The sequence below is a fragment of the Tachysurus vachellii genome, chromosome 6, assembly GCF_030014155.1.
Source record: "Tachysurus vachellii isolate PV-2020 chromosome 6, HZAU_Pvac_v1, whole genome shotgun sequence".
Lineage (NCBI taxonomy): Eukaryota > Metazoa > Chordata > Actinopteri > Siluriformes > Bagridae > Tachysurus > Tachysurus vachellii.
The window spans coordinates 11125801-11145627 of record NC_083465.1 but is presented as its reverse complement, the minus strand read 5'-3'; the positions used below and the strand labels follow the sequence as shown (position 1 = coordinate 11145627).

At 41.1% G+C, this 19827-nt stretch overlaps 1 protein-coding gene across 2 annotated transcripts in view; it reads left to right on the top strand.

Annotated features, from left to right (window-relative positions):
• Positions 1-831: 831 nt before the first annotated feature.
• The window catches only part of akt3a (v-akt murine thymoma viral oncogene homolog 3a), an 82386-nt gene continuing 63390 nt past the window's right edge, over positions 832-19827 (top strand). The window contains exons 1-2 of one of the 2 annotated variants that reach the window (XM_060872159.1): positions 832-1007; positions 12220-12564. In XM_060872159.1, coding sequence (XP_060728142.1) covers positions 12519-12564 — 46 coding nt within the window. In that variant the 5' untranslated portion in view covers positions 832-1007; positions 12220-12518. Of the gene's footprint in view, positions 1008-3213; positions 3372-12219; positions 12565-19827 lie in introns of those variants that run through there. The other variant, XM_060872160.1, reaches the window with a different exon arrangement.

Below are 19827 nucleotides of genomic sequence, written 5' to 3'. Positions count from 1 at the left end.
TGGGATGTGGTAGCCTGGTGTTAAGGTGTTGGGCTACCAAGCGGAAGGTTGTGAGTTTGATCTGAGGTCCACCAAGCTGTTACTGTTGGGCCCCTTACCCTGCTGGGCCCTTAACCCTCAGTTGTGTGTGTGTGTGTGTGTATATATATATATATATATAAAATAATTAGATAATGTAAGTCGCTCTGGATAAGAGCGTCTGCCAAATGCTGGAAATGAACACGTAAATGTACCAAATGAATTATTGCAAAGAAACTGAAAGCAATGAGAATCCATAAAACTCATAGCAGGAAGTGGACATGAAAACACATAACAAACATGAAAGGGCAATCGGTATTGAAATATTAAAGGAACACATGCAACCACAGATATTAAGATAACATGCTAATAACTCTGATACAGGGAAACAAAATGTCAGTGAGATTATTGGCATACAACCAAAAATAATCTGATATCATAATATTAAACCTGTAATTCATTTAAGAAAAAAAGTATATATGTATATGCATATATATATAAGGTATGTAGGACTATTTAAGGTTAATTAATCCAAGTGTTGATTAGCTGTTAATTAATGTCAGAAATGAATTAATGACCAGGAGAGTAAATCACAGCCCCCTCCTCCCATCAAACACTCTCCAAATAATATTAGTCCACATTTATTCTTTAATAAATACGCGAATAATTCAAAACAACCTAATAAAAATAATAAACCTGCGGGTGAGCAAACAGTCGCACGTGTTATTAATGATAACGTCAAGCAGAGGTGCCATAGACACGCGTCTCTTATCGGCGTGTAGGATCTCGCGAGACTTCAGAGAGGAGGCAGAGGTGGGCGTGGCCAGCTGGACCTCGCGTGGACGGGATGTGAGACGGTCAGAGAACGGGCTGGTTGTGACGTCACCAGTGTTCCTGAAAGTCAACAACCTTCTCGGCGGCGCACGAGAGCGGACAGAAGGCACGGCGACGGCTGGCGGGGGGTCGCGGCACCATCGCGCTCTGCTTTGGTCAGTAGCTACCATTATTTGGTTTGGGCTCGACTGCAGTGAAAGCTTTGTTCCTTGTCCTTAGCGCGTTGTAGCGTGTCAGAAAGACTAAAAACAACCAAAACAAACCCGGGGATCAGAACAGCACCGTTAACTGTGATTATAGACGGAGACACGCAGTCCATGGTGCTTTCTGCACAACGCTAGCAGTGATGTATGTTGTGAGCAGCCATCCTTCAACACACACACACACACACACACACACACCGAGGATGCTGCTGCACTGTGATGCTGCGCGCGAGCGCGGAAAAGAGTCGCTTGTTTTTGGCCTAGCGCGCGCGCACGCGTGTAAATGTTTACGTGTATATACGTGTTTCCTTCCTGCAGAATATAAAGCCTGCATCCTTTAAAGCAGTTCGTTTCGGTGACTAAATCGACATCTCCAGTGTGAGTTCTTGCTCTGTTACACCTCGTCGAGACAACAATAACAATTAGCATCCGGATGGGATCATATGCACACATCCAGATCCTGATTTTAATCTTTACAATAAGACCTTTTTTTTTGACATTCTTCTGCACAGAATATATAATTTGGCATGTGCAACACCGTTAGGTTTACAATAAGCAAATAAAGCAGTGAATAAATGTACAGGATGGTGGATAAATAACCTGGGCTAGCTGTGCTGCTGGAGTTGTTTTGGTGTGTGTGTGTGTGTGTGTGTGTGTGTGTGTGTGTGTACTCATTCATGACGTTGCGTCCCAAATTAGTTCATATTCATCATGAACAATTTTTGTTAGTAACATCAATTATTTTATATTTTTGTCGCACTGTGGTCACTTATGTTGCTTTATTATAGTGTGTTTTTAGAGCCTGGGAAATGAGATCGGGCTGCTCTTATCACCCTGAACACTGCTTGGAATTAGGGCTGTACACATGGCAATGTCTTAGCTGGGAAGTTTGCTACAGCATTGAGAGAGAGAGAGAGAGCGAGAGAGGAAAACAAGCATACTGAGTAAACAGTGCGGTGTATTTGGTATTGTATGGATGTAACTCTGACCTTTTTTGACCCCTGCTCAGAGAAGATATTCTAGTTACATCGATAGTTTTTATATATTTATTTTTCTGATTATCACAATATCTGACTCTGCCTTTTATTATCCATTATTTCTAACTGTAACAAGTAACCAATCTCTGTGTTTGTACTGTATGTGTTTCCTCTGTGAACCGGATCTGCTAGACTGCCCATAAGCATGAATAAATGTAACCGTGAGTGTGTGTGGTACTCTACAATGGACCTTGTATCCCATCTAGGGTAAATTCTCTCAACTTGTGCCCCATATTATCCACATATCCTCCAGATCCACCAGTGGTTACCAAAGATGGATGAATGAATTATGTATCTGGACACCAAATAGGGCAGGGTCATAATAATGTATTAGCTCCTTATACTGTGATAAATGATGCAACACTTTTCTGAGATATTACAGGTTTTGGGATATCTTTTTAAAAGCAGCTTGGTAAAATTTATAGCTGTAAAATATTAACATTTTTAATTGAATGTTTTTGTTTTACTATATTTTAGACATTACATAAAAAACACTTTTTTTAAAAATATAAAAGTATAAAGACGTTATTTTTAAACATCTTTTCTCTCTGTTTTTTGCAGTGCATTGAGGGATTTTCTAAGGAGTGAATGTTTTAGTGCACTTTAAGCCGATTAAATGTCCGAATCCCCGATCGGTGCCTTGACTACTGAACTAATATCATCTGCAATGAGAAACTTTTCTCAGCTCATTTCAGAATTAATCCTGTTCAGGATTCTGTGCTATAAGAGTACGTGGAGTCTAGTCTTGCTTGTATGTCTTATACAACTGGAAGCACATTGGAGCAGTGAGCATTGATCTGTTCCAATTCAGATATAAACATTTTGCATGATCAGTCTCAGTGTAGAACTGACAGCATAGAGGTTAATCATTTGCAGGTCAAACAAGGGCTGATTTATTTGTTTAGAGCAATTTAGAACTGCATGCTATGTAGGTAAATAAATCATGTACTGAAACTCTTTTGCATGTGTTCTGAAATGACAAACCCGATGTGACAATGCAAACATTAAATGACTTCTTTTTTTCGAAACAGAAACAGTTCTGCTTTTATTTCAATCGAGTATAGAGAGAGACAGAGAGAAAGGGAAGGTTGAGCACGAGTGTACGAGAGGCGTCTGTGTTTTGAAATCCATCTGCAGCAGATGAGCGGAACTCCTGCGAGACCTCAGACATCCACATCCTGTAGTGTTCATTCAGAACTTTTTCATTTCCTCCATTCTGGTTCGCGAGCTTGGTTTTCTGGTGCAGTGTAAACAGCGTGGTGCATTCATCTCCAGCTCGGTAAGTGAGCTGCAGATTTCGTGCTTTACCACAGACAGTGTAGAAGCCGGAGTGAATTTTCTCACGTTGTTGTAACCGTCCTCGGCTACACGGAGCACGCCGTCAAGTTGACTGTGCGGCTTGTGTGAAATTTCACTGCAGACAAATCAAAGGAAATGAATATCGTCTAGGACTGAGAAAGAGCGCTCGGCTCAGACCTCGACCCTGTTTCCTATTTTGCTGTGACTTGATGTGGAACTCGATATGCGTAATAGAATATGCTGAAATAACACCTTGGAGGAAGAAAATGGGAATTTGATTGGATTTAAAATCTAAATCAAAGTAAGAAATAAACATGCATGGCGTGAGCAACACGTGAACAAAAAGCTGCACATATAAACAGCATATAAACCACAAACAGTTTATAGGGAAGTTAACTGTAGATAGATAGATAGATAGATAGATAGATAGATAGATAGATAGATAGATAGATAGATAGATAGATAGAGATGCAGATAAATATGTAAGTATATGTACAATAAATAAAGCTATTTCAGGTTGTATGTGCATAAGAATAGTATGTTCATAGGAATATGTGCCAGTACAATATGTCTAAGAAAATATAATTATATATGCTGTGCACGTGTGTGCATTATGTACATTGTATGTACAACAGTAACTATAAGCCTTGATTAAAAAAAATACAGCTATGAAGAAGTACGTAACATTTGGTTTTTATCTTTCATTTTTCCCTTGTAAAAAGTGCACTATCATGCAAATAATTGTTTAATGAACAGCATCTCTCAGTCTAGCTTATTTGTGTGTTCAGTGTGTAAGTCGCCCGGTTTCCTCTCAGCCTTAATCTTGGCTGACTGAAAGTTTTTCGCTTCCTGAGATGTATACAGCCTTCTAACATACAGTACTGAAACACCAACAAACCCGGCAAACTGGCCAAGTTTTGGCAAGATTCTAAATGTTTGTTTGCTGTATGTTCATTTTTATTGTGGATTGTCAGTGTGCCTGACGTTTGCTGAAGCCGAAACAGCTTTTTGGTGTTCATAGTATTATTTATAGTATTATATTGGGGTTTTGAGAGAGGTACGTTGATGACTCAATTTTCAGTGATGAGACCACCCATAAACGCCAAACATCTAAAATATATCAGTTTTATATGCCATATAAATGTCAGCCTAAGCACATGTGATTGGGTACTCCAAGCAGGATCGTACATGTTATAGTACTGTGGAATTCTTTTCTTCTCCAATCCAAGCTTTGGAAACAGAGAAGGTTTAAGGGCCTTGTGGCAGCTTGGAGGTGTTGGGGCTTGAACCCTGACCCTCTGATTAATAACTTAGAGCTTTAACCACTTGAACCACAACTGCAGTAAACACAAAATGTATATAGAAGGCTAAATAAAGTTAAAAATCGTAGACGTAATTAATCATTTGAGAGTTAGAGCAACTTTAACAAGCTACTTACATATGGGAATGGGAAACAGATATAATAAAATAAAATAAAAACGCTCATTGAGTTGACTTAATTCACATGCGTAAGGTTCCACACGATTGAATTGAGTCAGACTCTGACTAAATAAATAAATAACGGCCTATCAGGCTTATATTTGATGGCTGCCACTTTGAGCTCGGTTCTGCTTTTTATCTCGACCCGATACAGCGTGTTCTCGATCGACCGTGGAGACGGCGCATGACAGAAACCAACAGATCTGATTAGACGTGATAATTCGTTGTTCCGATGCACAGCGGATATGTGGCTTAAATCTGATTTCCAAGCCGTCTCGTGTTACTCGATCGGATGTGATTTATAAACATGATGGGACGGCAGTTACTGAGAAGTGTGTTTTGTTTTTGTTTTTTTTCCCGAAGTAATCCAATGCCGGTTTGATGCGAGGATGGAAATGGAAACTCTGAGGTATTCACCCTGCTCAGTTGAAGGACAAATAAATAAATAAGCCATCATCGGTGCTGTGACTTGCTGAAGGTTACAGACAGTCACATGCTCGCTGGTAACCGTTCCTTTCAGTCTGATGTAACTTGTCTTAAATCGTGCCACCATGACTCGCGTTTCACAGAACTGTTTCAACAGACGCACAACAGAGTCGGCTGGGTTACTGTGATGACGGTGCGGCCGGATCAGTCCGCTCACAGCTCTGATAACCGTACCGAAATTAATCTTTTTTTTGGGTTGGGAGAATCCTGATTTAAGTTTAAACACCTCCATTAAAAGTACTATGTATATTTTGTGTATTGTCCTTCTAGAAGTTTCCTGCCTCTATATAAAAAGAATATATAAATACAGTAAACAGCGTGCCCCCAAATTTCAGTATATACTCACACAAGGCTCCAAACTACACAGTTAGTCACAGTAACTAAGTAAAATAATACCCAGTGTAGAATTTAGTTTAAAACAGCACAGTGTGTATATAGGTATTTTTTTTTTGTTGGCTCACACTTCTAATCCTATAATCATTATACTCCCAGCAACTGAGTAATCAAGTGTTTGTATCTACGTACAAAGTGCGTTTAAGCCGTTACTGAAACCTTAACCTGCTTTAGGAGGCTTGCTTCGTGTTCTGCGCTCAAGTTTCTGCCGAAACCTGCTTTCTAGCCGTGTCCCTGCTGTGGCTCGTTCCAAAAACAAAAAAAGGCACAAAAAGACAGTTTGTGTTTCAGAACTAAAGCTGTGTCCCAAATACTACACACTTTGTACTGTAGTGTCTAGTAAAGCTAAATTTTTTTCGAAGAGTAATATCGTCTCAAACAGAAGACTAACAGATTTTATTAACTGGAAGTTTAAGTGGTTTTCCAGTCGATGCTAAATGAAGTCAAACTCAATGGGATGCTGCGTAAGTGTGGATTTAGCAGATTTCTTTCCAAATGTGGGCTAATTTAGAGACGTTTGGAAGATATCTTGTGTACCGTGTCGGCAGCCATATTTGAAAATGTTTTCTCATCCAGTGTCAGCACCTGTAGCCCTGCCCACTTCCACTACCTAAGTACCTGCGAGTGTTGAGTGCATTTTTTTTTTTCCACTTGAATCAGTGGAATATCTTTCTGCTCATGCTATTTATACTACAAAACAGCACAGAATAGGCCAAAGTATGTGATTTGGGACTTCACTTCGCTTTAGGACTTCGACAGCTCTCTGTGACTTCTGGAAGCCTTTTTGATTCATGTTACTTTGTTCTGCACAAAGGTTTTAAAATAACAAAAAAGTCAAATTATGTTATTATCTTTGAATGAATTCTGAATATATATTTATATATTATGATGATTTTGACCCGAGCTTCTAAAAAATATGGATTTCTCTTTTCTTTTTAATTGACACAGAGAGTTTGCATCGTTTCATCCAGCTCTAATCGATGGAAAGTATTTGCGACTGTGCTCATGCATGGAAAGGTTTTTCATTCCAAAATGAAGAGAAAAGAAAACTGTAAATATGAAGAACCCATAGGATTAGCTTTTCTCCCAGATTTAAATTTTGTATGCAGCAAAAAAAAGTCCCTCCTCTCCACACACAGGCGATGCAGATGGCCTTGACTCTGGTAAAGAGTGGATATTAAGGGTTAAGTCAGGTTTACACTGTACAGCGGGTTATCACAAGAACACCCATCAGCCATTAAAACATTAAAACTGCTGACGGCTGAAGTGAATAACCGAATAACTGTTCAGGAGTGAGGTATGTTATGTGTTGGAAGCAGGAAAAACGGGCAAGCCTAAGGATCCATGTGAATGACAAAACAGGGGGATGTGGTAGCCTAGTGCTTAAGGTGTTGGACTACTAATCAGAAGGTTGTGAGCTCAAATCCCAGGCCCACCAATCTATCACTAGATAGTGATGTCTAGACAGCTGGGTCAGAGCGTCTCTAAAACAGCACGTCTTGTGGGCTGTCCCCTGGATGGATTAGTTACTACCAGAAGTGATCCAAGGAAGGATAAGCAGTGAACCATTGACAGGGTCATGGGCTCCCAAGTCTCACTAATATGAAAACTGGCTGTTCTGGGCCAACCCCACAGAAGAGCTAGCGTGAACCACCATCTTTAATGAATGTCATAGCCACAGTCAAACTGTACTCAAATTTTGTCTTCGGTTGCACGCAGTGGCATTAAATCGGCTGCCGTGAAACAAATCACATGATATATGGTCTTACATTCCAAGATCACTGATATCCAAATGATTGTTTCACAATGTGCAATTTTAGCCTTGACAGCAAAATCGGGTGGCATATCATACAGTGTCATGAGGCGTAGATTTCTGTCAGCTCGAACCCATCTGGCCATTCTCCTCTGACCTCTCTCTTCTCCACCTACTCAACTGCTGCTCACTGGATTTTATTTTATTTAATTTGATTAATTTATTTATTTTATTCCATTCTGCCCATTCTTTAAGCAAACACCGCAGAGGAGCTTAAAGACTTGAGTCGAGACGTCACATGACGTCATCAGAAGGAGCATTCAGATAAAGTCCTCTTCAGCGAACATGAGTACAGCTATCATAGAAAGTAATTACATGTGTCTACACTGTTAAGAGTTTAAAAGAAGAATCCCGTGCTTGCAATTTCAGCAATTCAAGTAGTTTTACACCAAAAAATCACAAATGTGCATCACACATTTTGAAAAAAATCTGCAAGAACACTCCTGGAGGGACTGTATAATGGAAATTTTACATGGCCTTTTGTGTTGGTGTCTCATTCATCCTGTCCTCAGTTAACTTCTGAACCAACAGCAAAGGACTGAGCTACAGTCACTACACAGCCTTAGCTTGACTTTTATAAACATTTTACTTGAACTACAGTAGGAGTCTAGAGAGATGGAGAGAAAGTCAGAGAGGAAGAGGGAGCTGTAGAGCGAGAAAGAGGAATGGAGAGAAAGGGCACGTGAGAGAAATGGAGAGAAAGTCAGAAAAAGAAAGGAGAAAAGGCAAGGATGGTCAAGAGAGATGGAGAGAAAGGAAGAGAGATTGTGGGAGAGAGCTGGAATAAAGAGAGGGAGATAGATAGATAGATAGATAGATAGATAGATAGATAGATAGAGACGCGGGTGTTGAGGAGGAGGAATGGAACAGCACGACATATTTCTTCTTCCACTTTGCCATACAGACGAGGGGGAATGTGTCAGGGTGAGTCACAGCTGTCTCCCACTATAAGAGGCACAAGTTACAACAGCTTTGCCTTTGCACAGCTCCAGCCTGCTTAAGGTAGTTGAATGATAAATATACATAGTCGATAACCTTTACTGTGAATGGGCCTTCAGGGAGCGTAGCTGCAGTCCATGCATCCTTTAGGATGTTGAAAAGCCTCTTGTGGAGCTCCTTGCTACATCCGAGCGCATATCTTCAGCTCACACCTGTCTTTATTCTCTGCTAATATAAGTATTAATTGTTCACATTTTTTTTTAACTTCCTGCAGTCAGATAGAAATGCAAATACTTCATATCAGTCATACGTTTATTTATTCATCCAGTACTCGGGACTTCCTAAATACAGAATAAAAGAGGAGGTGCGTCCTGAATCACATACTTATAAATAGTGCTCTAAAAAGAAGTGCACTTCGAGTACTGTTTGTTTGCAGCCTTAAGAAGAGAGCGTAGCTAGCCATCATAAGTAAATGAGGAACACGTCAAAACCATTTTATTATTTTATTTGTAATTGCGTATGTATTACTGATGTATTAAAAAGATATTAGGTTGATGAACACTGGAGTGTTTCTTTGATGGGGGTAACTTTTTTCAGATTACAGCTACCCAGAGTTGTTGGGGAAGTAAAATATGTTTTTTTTTGGAAATAACCTTTTGATGTTCTGAGACTCAACCTAATACAGCTTTATCTCTTTAGTTAGTTCTCAAGCTGATAAAAACATTGTCAAATCGTCACCTCTTCGTACCAGCCCTGATGCTTCCCAGAGTTTAAACTTACCTCATACCCGCTTCCTGCTTCAAATCCGAGAACACGGATGCCGGGTCATTAATGCCGATTCGGTCCTCATGCGTCAAGAGTCTATATCACATTACTAGCAGATTAAAGTTCTAGTTATATGTAGCTCTGACAGTGCTCAAGAAGCTTTTCACTGAGCTTTTCACCACACATGGTCTTCTCCAGATGGTGTCCTTGCTCGGGTTCAGCTCACAGCACTGCAGCTGAATTCAGAACGGCTGCTTTCACGTTCTCTTTAGTAGCCACTCCTTTAAAGTGCAGAGCAAATAGAATTAAAAATCGATCTGTAATGAGTCACAAAATTGCTTACAGATTTCTAGTCTTTAATGTCTTCAGGGAATTGTAACTGTCTTTTACAACAGATGCTACTGAGTAGAACGTAATTTGCTGTTTTCCTCACTGATAACTTATCATTTACCTTGTTCTTTTTGTCTTTAAATATACTGAATACTAAAAATATATTTTATACATCAAAACTGTAGATGGTAGGAGACGGTCTGGACTTCAAAGCAGCTTTTATTAGCCAACAACCGGGTGTCTTTTTGGCCAAGAGGGCATCTGACTGACATATAAAGCAACCAATCACATTTTGTTTTGGTCAGTGTCATATTTAGGGGTGTGAAACCGATGTCCTTACAAAAACAGGCTGGCGTGTAACCATAAATTTACGAAAGTCCTGCAAATTAATGAGTCTATACCCTGAACTTCACCTTATTTAGGATCTCAAATAATATTTATATCTCAAATCCTATCGGTTTATGGGCATGATGTGTGAAGCCGAGACCACCAAAACCATAACCATGCTACAGGCATTCATGCATAAAGCCTTGTGCTAAATTTAATTCTGTATGTTTAGTTTTTTTTTTTTATGACACACAAAAGAATCCAGTTTCTTCACATATAAAAGACAAATGAATTATTTTCCTCTTGTGTGTAACATTTCTAAGGGTCCCTACAGTTCTACACTACTGATTCAGAAGCCTACTTAGTTAATGACTCGTTTTTTTTTTCTTCAAATTAATTACCGTTGCCCTTTTGCATCGTTTCCTTGTAAAATATTTTTCTATGCTTAACTGGAGTCGTAAGCATCACTAACCCCTTTAGTCAGGCAGGCTACATTTAAACAGTTTTAACACTTTTCTTTCCCAAACCTAGGATATCCCCAATAAATATAATCAAATCTCTTTCATTTTCATCAAATAACTTTCATTTCAGTTCACATAAGAACAAGATATGAGTATCAAATTACTACCAATCTAATGATCTTGCTAAAATGTGAATGTATGGTTAGCTGTTTAAAATATCAGGCTAGCTAGCAAGCATTAGCTGCCTAGGCTAATCTTCCTTAGCATTTGTTAGTTTGTTCTTATCAGGCTTAAAATAATTGAATTGTGCTTTTATTTTAGATTAAGGTTTCAAGAAATATACACTGTAAAAATGACCCTGATGATGTTTTTGAATCCTGGTGTTTAATAATACAGTGTGTTTTAATGAATAGTGGTAGCAGTGCTACAGGGTTTATACAGTACGGTTCTTTGACACAGAATATCTCATAGCCTGCTGTATCAAATATATCTGTTAGATATATTTACTGTTTTATTTTGTAATGGTTTGAACACAGTGTTTTATTGTAGAAATACTTTAGTGTTTGATCAGACTAGCAGCTCAGATCTCAGGAAATTTCCTCTTACAGCCTGAATTCAACTCAAGCCACATTTTGTAAGTCATAGTAAGTTTGATTGAATTTGGATTCAGGGACATGACATTCAGTGTTAGCAAATTAAGACACGAACAAAAGCAGTCAAGTCAATCAGAAGACCTTAACCCAACTGAGACTGAACTGAGAAACACCTATGAATTCAAAGCTGAACTTTGGCCTTGTACATCATTGGCCTTGTTCCAGTAATTTTGGAGGTTGGTGATAATCCCATAGTGGTTCTTTTCCACTAATAAATAGTCAGCTGATGTTCGGTCATAGAAGCATGCTTACATAATGAAGTGGATTCCTTAAATAGGTTTAATAACCTAATAAAAAGACAGGTCTGACTCTTTTGCCCTCCAATAAAACAGTGACTAAACTCCTGTTTCAACGGCGTGACTTTTACCTCAGGTGATGAGACAGACTGAGACAGATGACGCTAATAATTCGAGTTAGATCTCATTTTTATCAATTAGAAAAACATTTGGGCTGAAATATCGTTTTAGAGAAATAGATTAAAGTTAGAAATACAGAAGATGGCGACTAACATTCATTCATTCATTCATTCATTCATTCATTTTCTACCGCTTATCCGAACTACCTCGGGTCACGGGGAGCCTGTGCCTATCTCAGGCGTCATCGGGCATCAAGGCAGGATACACCCTGGACGGAGTGCCAACCCATCGCAGGGCATGGCGACTAACAGTGGAGTTGAAATGAAATCTTTTCTAACTTTTCTATCAATATTTCAATCGCTACACCTTCATTTGTGGTTGAGATGCATTTAAAACAGAACCGTGTAAACCTTTCAAAAGGCAACACTGACATGTTTCTTTCTGTCTGGAGGGTTTTTACTTTCACTGTATCTTTCATGAACAAGAGAGTTTGCGGCTTCACCTTGACGTGTTACTGTATTCCTTATGAATATGTTGTGTTGCATTGCAAGATCTTTTGGAACACAACTGCAACAAGAAAACATAAAATTTTGTTTGCCATGCAACTTCTGACATGTTCTGTAGGTTAGTGAACGTACTGATGTGGTCCTCAGTAGCATCACAGCTGGCAAATAGATGGAGCAGCAGGAATAAACCTGGAGGCTTGTTGTGCGTCGCTGCTTATCGTTTGGCTAAGAATTTGGGTAGGAAGGAGGGGTCGAGACAGAGAAGAGCAAAAAATCCTAGCATTCCATTTTTTAAAAATGTGTATGTGTGTTTGTTCTAGGCTGAGTCACTGCTGAAGAGTGGGAAGGTCTGAAGAGTGTGAGAGTGAAGCGCCAGAAGGAGGGGGATAGCCTGCTCCATAACAGCTTCCACAGAGAGAGAAAGAGAGAGACGACAAGCAAAGCGACACAGAGAGAGAGAGAGAGAGGGAGAGCACCAGGCAGAGAGGGAGAGAGACGCTGACCCCTCCTCTCCCCTCTTCCTCTCCTCTCCTTCTTTCCTCCCTCCCTCCCCCCCTCCCTCCTCACTCGTTCTGGAGCTGGCGTGTTGGAGTGGAGAGCACACCGTGACGGAGGCATCATGAGCGATGTCACCATCGTCAAAGAAGGCTGGGTGCAAAAGAGGGGTAAGTGTCTCGCCACTCTCAGTTAACTAATGGGCTTGGCTTGCGTCTGTGCGTCTGCATGTCTGCGTGTGAATGCGAGAGTGCGCTGTCTCCAGGGATGTAGTTCTTTATCATGGGTGGGCTCTAGTGCTGTAGTATGCCACAGCATGGTTTCACTCACATTACGCTTGTAGATGCCAGTTTGTGGATGTGGGCGTGCCTCTGTGTGTGTGTGTGTGTGTGTGTGTGTGTGTCTGTGTGTGTGTGTTGACAAGTGTGGGACTAAGTATACTTTGACACTATCTAGATGTGATGTAGAGCATGTGTGTATGTTCCTGTATGTCTGTGTAAGTGTGGGTTTGATTGACTGCTGAATGCCCTTTTCAACACACACACACACACACACACACACACACACACACACACACACACACACACACAGGCTGTAACATGGCCTGTTTGATTTTAATGCACGTTTGTGATGCTGTCTCTGAGTTCATTATGCTTATAAAGGGACATCATTTAAAATGTCTTCCTGTGGCAGATCTTTCATAGGTCGTGGTATGTAAACACAGCATCCATACTCGCTGTGTTGCATAAATGGTAACAGCTTCTTGTTTAAACGTGAATAAAAAACATGTCCATCAGGGCCAGACTGCACACTCTGACACTCTGAGGTGGCATCTTTAATTATGGGTGGGATTTTTCCCTGGTTTTGCCTTGAGTTTTTCTGTCTTTTATCAACCTCCCCACCTCTCTCTCTCTCTCTCTCTCTCTCTCTCTTTTTCTCTCTCTCTATAGCTCACTGTCTCTCTCTGTCTGGCTGTTTGGGTGTGTGAGAGTCTGTGATCTCTTTGCCCTTGCTTTACATTCAAGTGTGCTCTCTCTCTATCTCTCTCGCTCTCTCTCTCTCGCTCTCTCTCTCTCTCTCTCTCTCTCTCTCTCTCTCTGCTGATCTTAAACAAGGTAGGCTGCTATACTGCTAGTACTAGCTTAAACAGCTAAGACGTACAAACGGGTGACGTGTTAAATATAAACAGAACAGAGTCTTAGAAAGACTCTTTGTAAGGTGTTAGGGCATCGTCAGCCACCAGAAATTTTACAAATCTCTTGAACTGTGTTGCAGAGATGAACCTCTATTGGTTGATGATGATGATGATGAGGGTGGTGGTTGTGGAGAGTGTTGTGTAAAAGATCAGTCCAGAATAGGACATAGGTGTTCAGCTGGATTTAGATATGCTGACTGTGAAGGTACATTTTATAAAATTATGTTTCATGTGGCTTTGCCAACATGGAAGAAATCACTCCCATCAGCGTAGAAATGATTCATCACAGGATAAAGGGACGTGTGCTTGGTACTTCCGGGAACCTTAGCGTAAACTACTCATCATATACTGCTCAACTCCTCAAGCTGCAAAAGTGAGACGATTTGGCCAAATGGAAAAGCAGCTTTGTTTCAGGTGCTGGCTGACTGATGCACTGACCGAATCTGTCCGAAAGACTCAGCGCTGATGTAGAAACATCAGCTTGTATAGACTAACACTGCACATTTCATAGTGCTTTTATTACAAGCAAATAGATATGCTAAAGATTTCATAGTATAGAAATCATTTTTTTTCCATTCTTCAATTTATTCATTCAGCTCCAGCGTTTGCTTTATCCTGGTCAAGGTTGCCATGCATTCAGAGCCTTAAATCATGAACACACCCTTTAAGAACACATATTCACAGTTATTCCCACCTGAGGGGAATTTATAGTCAATCAACCTGCCAGATTCTTTTTTTTTTTTTTTTTGGGGAAGTATAAGGAAACTCCACATGAGGAACATGTGGAAGATCATGTGGAAACTCTACTCAGACAGTAATCAGAGGTCAGGATCGAACACTCCCTGGAGGCAGGGTGAAAGCAGCAGCAAAATTGTTTGGCATCCCGAATGAAAAATCCAACAAATGCTAAGATATGTGAGGAATAAAACATGTACATGACGCGACGTCTGCTGATGGAGTGCACCGCGTCTACGAAAGAATGACTTGATCTTCATGAAGAGGAGTTGGAGGAGTGGAGTATAAAAGTAAATAAAATACTACAAGTTTGCTATAAATCAGAAGATGAAACTAGCTTGCTACTACGGTGAAGACTATGAAGTAGCCATGCTGATTGAATTGAGTGTGTGTGTGTGTATATCTGCATTAGTGGTCAAGGCCATTCTGCCTGAAGATATAGAATGGAGAATATGTTGGGGTGTGTGTGTGTGTGTGTGTTGTGGACTGCGCTGGGAAACAGAGCTTGTTGTGTTGGGCTTGGCTGTCAGCCAGGATGACCCTGATCACCCTCTCCTTTTCCTTTCTTTTCCCGCATTGTCTCCTCTACTCTGTTTCCATTATTGCTTTCACTCGGCCTTTTCGGCGTCTGCTCCTACCTTTAATTGTCCCCATTTTTTTGCTGTCTGTCTCAGTCTCGTCACCCCATTTTTCTTTACATTTTCCTCTTTGTGCGCTTTCTCCTCACCTCAGCAGAAGTTTTTGGCCATGTCTCTCATTTCGCCTGGCCATCTATTGAGACCTCTTTTAAAAGTAGGGTTGTGTAATGGGGAAACGGACAGAGAATGAGCGAGAGAGAAAGTGAGTGAGCGAGAGAGAATGAGCAGAGGATGACCAAATGGATGACATAATTTCCTGTTTACTACACCACTATGAATGGGACACTAGGAGCTCCCACCACAAACAGAGACCTTTTCGACACACACCAAAAACTTCCTGCCGTCTCTAATTCATGCTTAGTTTTTTTAAAAGGGTGTTGATACTTGACCACAGGCGCTTTGTCGCTCTGACACAACGAGTTTAACCATTAGTTGTGTTTGTATGTTGCCCTGCTAACATGCGGCATGCACAATATATAACATATTGAGCTGCATTGTAGTCGCTTCATTTTTTTTTTTATTTTTTTTTCAACATGTATCTTATACTAAAGAAAATGAAATTCCTTTTGGATTCATTGATGTCATGTTGTGAATGTGAAGTGACATTACGTGTGTGTGGATCAGAGGCGAGACTGTAGAGTTTAGTGCTGGGAGTCACATGGCTGCCATGCTCTCTCCCGCAGGACCAGGAACACTCTGTACTGCGAGAGAGGAGGATGCAGGGACATGAATCTTTCTCTCTCTCTTTCTCCCTGCCTCTGTTTTTCAGAGCCTATCGGACATTCATACACATACGCAGGTTTTCTTTCATACACCACATTCCAGCCACGATTTCACAAACTCATGATCATGTTATTGTCAAATTTTTTATGTCCCTTGAGGAATATACATGCTTTCATTCAGCTTAGATACAAATGTAATCTCTCTCTCTCTCTCTCTCTCTCTCTCTCTCTATCTTGGGGCCAAGTGAGGACATTGTGTGCGGTCCCATTTCAAAGTTTATGTGCTTTTGTCTCTGTTCTGGATTATAAGTCATGCTGAGTGGTTTTGGCCTGCCTCTAAATGTGCCACTGGGGCTGGAGCTGTTGCGCGATGTGCCCGGTTTTGTACTCTCTCACAGTCCAGCAAAATTTATTTGATGTGTGCCTGATGGAATGGGCTGGTGTTAGTCAGATGGAGACACAGCCTTATACCCGGGCTGGGAAAGTGGCACCGAGAAAGAAATCCCGGGAATGGATGACGGTGACAGGCGAATCTTGGTTGGAATGGTGTTCATAAAAACTAAACCCTGATTAATTTATTGCACCTTTTATAAGAGTTCAACAGAACAATGTGTTTTTATTTATTTATTTATTTATTTATTTATTTTATTTTTATTGTTATTAAGGAGGTGACAAATTATAAAGCTGCCCAGACTGATGTCTTAGTTGACTAATTGACTAAGCTAAAACTTGGTAAGTTGGAAGGTAGTTAGTTATGCGGCTGATTCGGGCGTACGACTGATCATATCATCATCATTGTCCTTCATCATCAAAGTTTCTGTTGTCACACTTCGTGTTTGCATCCTCACCAAGTTGCTGGCCAACGTTTTGGCTATGAGATGTGGTGTTCGCTCCTCCCGCCCATGTAACAGATATTATTTGAGTCTGGCGTCTTTTTTTTCCGAACTGTGAACACGAGAGCTCTGCGACAGCTTATTCTGTGCTTCCACAAACCTGTGTCTTCTGGATTCTGAATCATTGTCTGTCATCTGTGCAATCACAGGAAACCACCTAGTAAGAGCCTTTCTATCTATATATTCAATTCAATTTTATTTGTATAACACTTTTAACAATGGACATTGTTTTAAAGCAGCTTTACAGAACATAGTACAAAAAGTTCAAGATTAATATTAGACGTATATTTAAAAGTGTCTGTATTTATCACCAATGAGCAATGCTGAGGTGACTGTGGCAAGCAAAACCTCCCTTAGATGGAAGAGGAAGAAACCTTGAGAGGAACCAAACTCAAAAGGGAACCTCATCCTCATTTGGATGACACTGAAGGTTGTGATTATAAATTATTATAAACACCGGAAAGTGTAATTATGAATAATATCCTTTTTACAGTCAGATACATTCAGACAATAGTATATTCATTTGGAAGATGTGATCACATGTGGTTGGCATCTTCTCTTTGAATGTCCGAAATCTTCATGAAGTGGAATCCGACTGGAGCTGGTGCATCTCTAGCCAGATTAGGGTGTACATTTCAGGATGCTGAAGCTCATTATGTTGAATGAATCAAGAAAACATAAAGGCACGGTCATTTGAATTGAGTTAGCAGTTGAATGAATTTGGAAGACGGGAAGCAGACACCACCATGCCATTAGACTAAATTTCAATAAAGGGCGACGTCTTTAAAACACACACTTTGTTTTAATTAATGCAGATTTCCTGTTTTTCCCTTTGGGTCTGTAGCGGAGCATGACTTCATAATATTTATTACAGTCCTGATTTTTCTGGACTTTTCCGCTCAGTACCTAATACCTTACATGTCAGCTATGTTTAATTAGCATTTACATTTCTAGCCTTTAGCAGAGCCCTTATCCAGCATGTCTTAGTGCACCAGTTGTGGATTCTTCTGTATCTGAATTCTTCTGCTATTCTTCTGACCTTCTCATTCACATGTGATGCTTAGCCTGTTATTTGTTTAAAGCAGCAGTGAGTAGATAGCCACAGTGGCGTGCTACACCCAAATGTGCCTGCCACTTCCTTTTATGGCCGTACATGTACACACACTTCCACAAACGCTCGTACACTCTTGCTTCTCCGCCTGCCAGCTAAGTGTGTGTGTGTTAAACCAGTACTGGCACATGAGAAGAATGCAACAGCTCCCTCAGTCACGACTTTGTAAATGTTTTTTTTTTTTTTTTGCTTGTGTGTGTGTTTGTGTGAACATGGCGTGCATGGTGGGGGTAATGCAGGCAGCAGGGGTCAGACGACAGAGCAGTTGTCTGCGGGTCAAAGCTGACTCACTGCACGCTGCTGCGACCCGACTGACTGCAGCGTTAGTCATTCTTCTGAAACGTGAAGAGAGATAGAGCGAGGGAAAAAAGTGCAGCTAGAGGATCCTAGCTGAATTAAGATGGAGAGAGAGAGAGAGAGAGAGAGAGAGAGAGAAAGTGGTTATGGTATACATTGAGATGAGAAGTGAGGACACCAGGAGAGAGATTCCAGGACACACTCAGTGTACGGTTCTAATGCGAGCCTTTCAGGATTTTGAGTTTGAGACGGGGGAGGGCTAGAGAACAGAAGAGATAAAATTGTACACTCCGTGTCCCCAGGAGGAGAAGGCCGAGGCTGATGACGCATTTCCTCACCTCTCGGGCGATCTATCTGTCTGCCTTGCGTCCGTGCATGTTTTAGTGATGAGATAATGATGCGCTGGGTGGGTGAGTGTACCCGAGTCACAGTGAAGCACAAAGTGAAGCCTCAGTGAAGCTTAAACCACCGTCAGTGGTTTTCCAGCCTGCTCGCATGGCTGCTCTTTAATAGGTGTGTATGATACAACAAAGCTTTCTTTTGTGCACTACCTGCTACATCTCGGGTGTCACTGGTGTCTAACGTCAGGACGACGCTGCAGAATGGCCACCCGGGAAATCTGCTGACTCGTAGCTGTTCCCTAGCAGGGACATGATAGAAGTGAACTTTCGGGGATATTATTATGGTGGTCTGCGGTGGCTTTAGGAGTGGCTTTAACAATGACAGACAGCTACAAGCACATTGTGATGTTTGGGATGTTGAAGTGTTCGCATACCAGGGATTTGAATGCACAATTTTTGGATTGCTCAGTTGAATGCCATCAGTCATTAATGCAGGGGTAGCCCTTCTCACAACTTCATGATGAGCCATTAGGTAAATTGGGAACATATGACAGCGCCGATGTTTGCCGATGCCAGCCAAGCACTCCCACACAGCGCACCCACGGACTATCATCTTACCTCCCCTCAATGAAAAAGCAGCCAGCCAACCAACCGGCCTGCTGCTGACACACACCTGCTTCAGCTGTATAGCATCCTCCCCTCTATTTTTTTTTTTTAAGTGTTTCATCAATCTTTTATGTGAAATACCTCAAGTGGTCTGTCAGTGGGCTTCTGTTGTGCATCTTTATTCCCCCTGGGCCAAAATATTTCCCCCGCAGGATGGTGAAGTGTATTCTCTGCTCATGGAGCGTACACTGTTTTACCCCATCATTCCTGATCAAACTCATATGCAAAAGTACACAGAAAGCAATTTGTTTCACATCAGGGATAATCAAAGAGTGTGCCAAAACCCCAGCTATGTGAATCAGTCACTTGGCGGATGTTGTTTGGGGAAAAAAAAAGGGAGAACATATCCGACATCTTTCCTATCTTAGACTTCCTGTGTGAAAGTTGGTCTTTGTGGATGAAAATAGCTTTGCCTCCGCAGCTTCCTCTGGCTGCTGTTCTGCATCTCAGCAGCTGACGAGATATGGACAGAGATGCGGGGAAGTAAGAGAGAGACAGACTGAGAACAAGAGAGGCATGGGGATGTGAGAGAGAGACAGTCACACAGAGCAACACAGAAATGTGGGAGAATAAGAGAGACAGAGAGAGAAAGGGATGTGGGAGAGAGACACATAAAGACACAGAGACGGAAGGTATTGGGAGAGAAATTGACAGACAGATGGTGGTGGAAGAGACACAAAGAGAAAGGGATATAAGAGATACAGAGAGATACAGGAAGACGCAAGCTGGAGGGAGAGATGCAGGGATATGGGAGAGAGACAGACAGAGAAACAGGGAGACTCAGGGATATGGGAGAGAGACAGGCAGACAGAAAATATCAGGAATATGAGAGAGA